Raw genomic sequence first — 6603 nt, forward strand, 5'->3', positions numbered from 1 at the left:
CCCATTCCTCCATGCAGATCTCCTCTACAGCAGTGATGTTTTGGGGCAGTCGTTGGGTAACACAGACTTTGAACTCCCTCCAAAGATTTTCAAAAAGGTTGACATCTGGAGAGTGGCTACTGGAGACTGGCTAGGCCACTATAGGACCTTGAAATGCGTCTTATGAAGCCCCTCTTTCGTTACCCCGGCAACGTGTTTGGGATGGCTGTCGTGCTAAAAGACTCAGCCACGTTTCATCTTCAATGCTGATGGAAGGAGGTTTTCACTCCAAATCTGACCATACATGGTCCCATTCATTCTTTCATTTACACGGATCAGTCGTCCTGGTCCCTTTGCTGAAAAACAGCCCCATAGCATGATGCTTCCACCCCCATGCTTTACAGTAGCTATGGTGTTTTCTATGGATACAACTCAGCATTCTTTCTCCTCCAAACACGACGAGTAGAGTTCTTACTAAGAAGTTCTATTGTGGTTTCATCTGACCATAGGACATTCTCCCAATCCTCTTCTGGATCCTCCAAATGCTCTCTAGCAGACTGTAGACGGGCCTGCACATGTACCGGCTTTAGCAGGGGGACACGTCTGGCCCTGCAGGGTTTGAGTCCCTGGTGGTGTAGTGAGTTACTGATGGTAGCCTTTGTTGCTTTGGTCCCAGCTCTCTGCAGGTCATTCACTAGGTCCCCCGTGGGGTTCTGGGATCTTTGCTCACCGTTCTTGTGATCATTCTGACCCCACGAAGTGAGATCTTAAGGGGAGGCCAGGTGGAGGGAAATTCTCAGTGGTCTTGCGGGTCTTATATTTCCTAATAATTGCCCCTAATAATTGCCCCCACAGGTGATGATTTCTTCACACCGAGCTGCTTACCTGTTGCAGATTGAGTCTTCCAGTCTGGTGCTGGTTGGAGGAGCTCTGGAGGATCAGTTTGATGTTCAGGGCCTTGTGACATCACAGGTACAGATGGGAGGAGCCCTCCTCTTCAGCAGGTTCACCTGTCACAGTGAAGGCTGGCGGGACTAAAGAACCCCCAGCTGATGGCTCTCAATCGTATATCTGTAGTTCTTTTAACTTAAAGGAACGCCGTCTCTTCTGCATATTAGGCCAGAGCACATTCTGGAATCAATAAGACTAACTGCTGGGGGGGAGGGTTCCACAAATATACCCCCTCCCCCAACCTGTAAGAGGACCTGGAATCATGCCTACAAGCGCACACGCCCAACTCCAGGGGCTCCTTCACCACAGAACAAGTTGCCATGGTAACTGCATCTGTGAATCAGTGATGTGTGTTTGAGCCATAAATGTCTAAAGGAACATTTTTAAAGAACACGTTCTTAATAAAACATGCTAACTTCTGCAGAACACATGGAACGCATCACATCCCACAGTCGCGGCACACAAAGGGTCCAACAAAACATGAAGCGAACCTTTGTCTGCACCAAGTTTTACCTTCGACCAAACTAATGTCAACTCTGCCCCCCCCCATGAACGGAATCTGTCGGGAGTAGAATCTAAATGGAACAGATGAGCCCCGACATCAGGACAAGGCCCGTCACAAAGGAGGATTATGGGTAATCCCCAGAGTCAACCCAAAAGAACTGACTGCTGGTCTTTGACGTCCAACAAGAACAGATGTCAGGATCCAAAGCAGTCAGATGCTGAACTAAAGCAAAAATGTACCAACGACAAACAGAGAAACGGTTTCCAAAGATGCAAACTGTTGATTGAAAGCTTGATACAAAACTTTGATTTTTATAAATGTTTAGGTATTTGAAAAAAGATCTGAGGTGTTCTGGTCCAAAATGAACAGACCGGCTGATCAGCAGGAAGAGCAGAGATCCTTCCTTCCTGGGGGAGGATCCCTCCATGTGGAAACCCGAGGTTTCTTCATTTTTTCCAAAATCCGTTATTTTTGGGGAGTTTTTCCTTACCGCGGGGGGGGGGGGGGGGGGGGGGGGGGTCTAAGAACAGGGATGCCAGTTTAGTCTGTTTAAAAGTTTTATTCTCAGAAGTTCATCCAGCAGGTTATTGTACTGAATCAATGTTGAATTTTCACAGTAACTGAAAATACTACACAAAGTAAAGACTACAGTTCTTCCTCATGCCTGGATCCTCTTTATACTTGCATATAAGTCTGAAATGCACCTTTAACAGCCATGTTGAATATAGCAACAGATATTTTCAAGTGTTACGTTTGTACAAGTTCTTAAATATTGGAATTTGGTGAACATGTTGCAGAAGGTTTTTTAAAGAAAAACAGCTGAAAACTGTTTTTAATAGTGTTTCTAAACTGTAGTCCTTCACACGGATTCATTTTATCCACTAGCTGCTACACATGCAGGAATACTGCATGGACAACCATGGAAACATTTTAAACTTCCAGCTGCAGGTTGGAGACCAGAAGGTTTCCAAGGGAACACATGTTTACACCCCCCAGGATTGAAACCTCATCTGTGTCCAGCATCTCCATCTTTGAGGATCCTGGCAGCAGCTCCGGTCCCGTTCTGGTTCATGATGGGATGAGGGATCACCACACCCTGCAGGACTGCGACCCGCGGTTCATCACAGAAGACTCTGGACATCTGAAGGCCTTCTGGAACTCCTCGTAGTTACTCATGGCTCCTATGACCCTGCAGGCAGCAGCAGCGGCGGTTTACAGGAGGCCGGATGGAGGCCCCGCGTGTTCGGGTTGGCGTGTGCTCACCTGTACTTTGGTGGACTGTGAGCTCCATTTTGGATCTGCTCACGTGCTGCTTCTGGTCTGTAGGAGTTGCATCTAACCTGCAGGGGTCAAAGGTCAGGCAATCCATTTGCATAGCACCTTACATAAAAAATGGAAGTGCTTAACATGACAAGACGGTAAAGAGTGAAAGGATTTTCCCAAAAACGTTGAGTGCAGTAAACCAAGACAAATGGAAATGTTTTTCCGTATTTGAAGGAACATTTCAAATCCACGGAGCTCCTCATGTTTAAAGGTCGCTTCTCTGACCTGGAACCGCTTTTCTGTGGAACAGAAAATATTTCTGTATGACTTTGGCAAACTACAAAGCTGCACTGCTTGATGGATTGTTGGTGCATTGTGGGTACTGTGGTCAGAGCCTGGTGGAGTGATACATGCTGTACTTTACTGTTATGAACTAAAAAAGTGAGAGTATAGTTTTATGTGCTCCAACTTCACCTTGAGATTTTTTGTTAAAGTTGTTCATTTTTGTTCTCTTTGTAAAGTCTGATTATTACAGAGAAAAGAGGAAAACATGAACAAGTCAGTTCATGAGAAAAACTTCCCATCAGTCCGTCTGACCAACCGCCTGATAAACCAACATGTGCTCTGCTCATTCATAATTAACATTTATGGTAAAAACCAAAAGACAATTAAATAGTAGATTTTTCTTTACCTAAAAAATAGAAATTGGAAAAAAAGAGAAGTAATTTTTGACAGTTTCATACATTTTTGGGTCAAACTGTCTTTTGTAATGTATTAATTCTTAATGTTGCTACTATAAAAAATTTGTGACAAGATTAGTTTAAGAATGAAACTTATAAACAAATGAGTATTTAACAGAATTACGTGACGTCACATGAGTATGTGCTCAGTGCTAGTCACAGAGCCTTTTGCAGCCTTCAGCCCAGCAGAGGGGTTTGACACAGACCTGCAGTTTTTCAGAGGTAATTAAAGCCCGTTTGAACTTCAGTCACATCAGAATCTGGATCCTCTGCTTCTGCATCAACGTGGAATTAACGGTGAACGATCATGGACAGTTTGGGAAGAGTGTAGTGAAACTCATCACCTCAAACATGTCTGAAAAAGGATTTTCAGGAGAAAAAACTGCAAAGAATAAACTTTAAAGAGCAGAAAAAAGAGAAACTGCCATGAAGGGATGAATTCGCCGAAGGAGCAGCCAACACCTACATGTTCTGTTCCCAACAGAAGCACAGGGAGGTCTACCAGCCGGACACCAGACGCAGACCAAGAACACAGACCGTTTAGCACTTAGCAGGGGTCTGGATCAGCATCACCAAGAGGACGGAATAATGTGAAAATCTGAGCTGAAGATGGGCAGAAGGCAAAAGGGGGGACTTCAGACCCTGCAGGACCTCCTCACCCACACTGGGACAGTATCACTGCTGTCAAAACGTCAGAGGTCAAACCTGGGTCATGATGTACAGAAAATGGTTTTTGGAGTTTAGTGTTAAATAACCGGGCATCGGGGGGTTCTGATCATAAACAGGGAAGGAAGGAGTTCAGGTCTTTTCACATCAAGACAAACCAGTGGAAGAGCCGTCTGTGGACATGACCCGTCAAACAATAGGACACGTCCTGGACATGTTGAAGCGCGGGGAATGTCCCGTTCAGCGTGGGACGTGGTGAGAGCTCTTCCATCTTTACTGGTCTGTGAGCTCATCACTGGACATCAGCCATCTGGAAGATGGACCAGCCTACGCGGTAACAGCCAGGTCTGTTACCGCGTAGGCTGGACCAGCCGAGTCGGAATACGTCTGCGTTGGTCTTACGTGTGCATAACTGAGGAAGAACAGCTGGTTGTTGCTGAAGTCCACTCCTGGCAGCAGAGGCTCCTCCACACCTCCTCTGTTGTCATCCACCCACCTCCTGTACGCCTACACAGGGAAACGGGAAGCACAGGCTCACCTTGACGTCTTGGTAACATCCACCACAATACTGACCCATCAGTCGCTTCTCGTTGCTCAGACGTACCCTGAACGCTTCTCTAATTCCCCCGTTGTCTGCGATGTTTTCTGCCAAAGTTCTTTTACCCCGTACCTGTGGACCAAACCATTTAAAGCTTAGCCTTCAGAGAGGCCGTCATGACATTCTATGGCCATGGAGCTTTACGTTGAGGCCGGCCTCCTCCCAGTGGTAGCTGTTGTATTGATCGATCATGCACTGAGTCTTCTCGGTAAAAGCCGTCACAGATGAGTTACTCCACCACTGATCAAGATTGCCGTTTTTATCATATTTGCGACCTTTAAAAAAAAAAAAAAAAAACGTTTGAAGGTTATAAAATTATCTATGGCTAAAAAGATGAAATGACATCCAGTTTTTACCGTTATTATCAAAGCCATGCGTGAGCTCGTGTCCAACGATCACGCCGATGGCGCCGTAACTTAAAGACCTGTGAAGCCAAAATCACAATCAGTTTTAAGTGAAATGAATCAAGTATTGAAACCGTGTCGTTGAAAACATGCCAAGGTCTCAAAACATTGAGGGGCTTTCTGAAAAATTAGCCAACGGTGAGAAAACAGACCAGCAAATCCTGAAGAACTACGGTTCCGGTCCAAACCCCACCCGGCTGTTCTGCGCTAATGTCAGAACAGGTTCTGCATTTGGACTCAGCCAGGAAGAAGCGCGGTCGCCCTGGTAACATAACCTGGTTTAACGGGACTTCTGTCACCTGAATTTGGTGACTGGGAGAAAAACTACAAACATCCGTCTGCTGGATGAAGAGGCCTACATGTCAGCCTTTCAGGGAGAATCGATTCCATCGGAAAACCGCGGTCGTCAGAGACCTGGATCGTCCTCTTCACGTCACAGAGAGGATTGCAGAGACCAGATTGGATGGAGGGCAAGGAAATGTTCTCACTGGGACTGAGAGAAGCCTGGAGAAACCTTTTTGAGGCACGCAAGGTCAAAGGTCAATCTTACCTGGGAAACTCTTGTCCCCAGAAAAAGGGTTTTTGAAGTTCTCCAGCAGGGAATCCTGAAAACAGAAAGGAATCAGGTCCTCTGGCTGCTGCTGCCTTTATATGTTCAACTTTAAAATGCTAACATTTGTATTAAGTCTGTGTACTTTTATGGATTTAACGTTTTCATGAAATCACATTAAATGATTAATTTATCTGATTTTTTAATATTTTGTTTTCATTTCATTTGTCAGAAAAAAGAAATCACAATAAATAAAAACAACAAAACTAACTATTGAGCTCATTTGTCTTTGCTGGTGAACGCGGTGAACCTGAGTCCAGCTAACGCAGCAGACGCCTCATCACCATGACCTCACAGAGGACAAGTCTTTGTCCCTGATGGTCACTCGTTTACCAATTACTAGGAGAATTTAAGCATCCATCCTGTTCTGAAACCAAATTACTGACGTAATTCAAAAACAAAAAATACTTCTGGTTTATGCCAAAGATGTGGATATTTCTATTTGTAAATGTTACATTTCTTTAAGTGATGACATAAAATCCACCAAGTTCCCTTTTTTTAAGAAACACTAATATGATGCACAATTGGAACAGACTTTATGTTATCTAAAGAAATACTTTAAGAATGGAGACGATGGTCCAGAACTTGTGTGATCACTCGTGTCCTGATCTCCATACATATCAGATCTTTAAACAGCATTCTGTGATGGGGTACAAAGACGCGGCGGCTTACGGATCTGGTTAGTGGATGAACTGTAGAAGGCGTTCACGGTTGTTGGGTTTGTGAACCACCTGAAAACAAGAGTCGCACGAGTCAGACGTGTGCAAGGCGGAGCCACAGACAGCGAGGAGTCGCTCACTCTGTTCGTGGAACGCTCCTTCGAAGCCACGAGATGTCCCCTTGGGCAAAAAACTTCAGAGTCTGCATGACGTTGCCATAGTAATCCT

General features: G+C 45.1%; 1 protein-coding gene across 5 annotated transcripts in view; it reads right to left on the bottom strand.

The window, feature by feature from the left end:
• Positions 1 to 1974: 1974 nt before the first annotated feature.
• phex (phosphate regulating endopeptidase homolog X-linked) overlaps positions 1975 to 6603 on the bottom strand; it is a 16030-nt gene continuing 11401 nt past the window's right edge. For all 5 annotated transcript variants that reach the window (XM_011489129.3, XM_011489130.3, XM_011489128.3 and 2 more), the window contains 9 exons: positions 6516 to 6603; positions 6389 to 6447; positions 5657 to 5711; positions 5059 to 5126; positions 4847 to 4977; positions 4709 to 4774; positions 4507 to 4611; positions 2699 to 2775; positions 1975 to 2624 (listed from right to left, as the gene is read on the bottom strand). The exon at positions 6516 to 6603 is cut by the window's right edge and continues 16 nt beyond it. In XM_011489129.3, coding sequence (XP_011487431.1) covers positions 2522 to 2624; positions 2699 to 2775; positions 4507 to 4611; positions 4709 to 4774; positions 4847 to 4977; positions 5059 to 5126; positions 5657 to 5711; positions 6389 to 6447; positions 6516 to 6603 — 752 coding nt within the window. In that variant the 3' untranslated portion in view covers positions 1975 to 2521. The remainder of the gene's footprint in view (positions 2625 to 2698; positions 2776 to 4506; positions 4612 to 4708; positions 4775 to 4846; positions 4978 to 5058; positions 5127 to 5656; positions 5712 to 6388; positions 6448 to 6515) is intronic.

This window comes from Oryzias latipes, chromosome 20 (genome assembly GCF_002234675.1).
Source record: "Oryzias latipes chromosome 20, ASM223467v1".
Taxonomy (NCBI): domain Eukaryota; kingdom Metazoa; phylum Chordata; class Actinopteri; order Beloniformes; family Adrianichthyidae; genus Oryzias; species Oryzias latipes.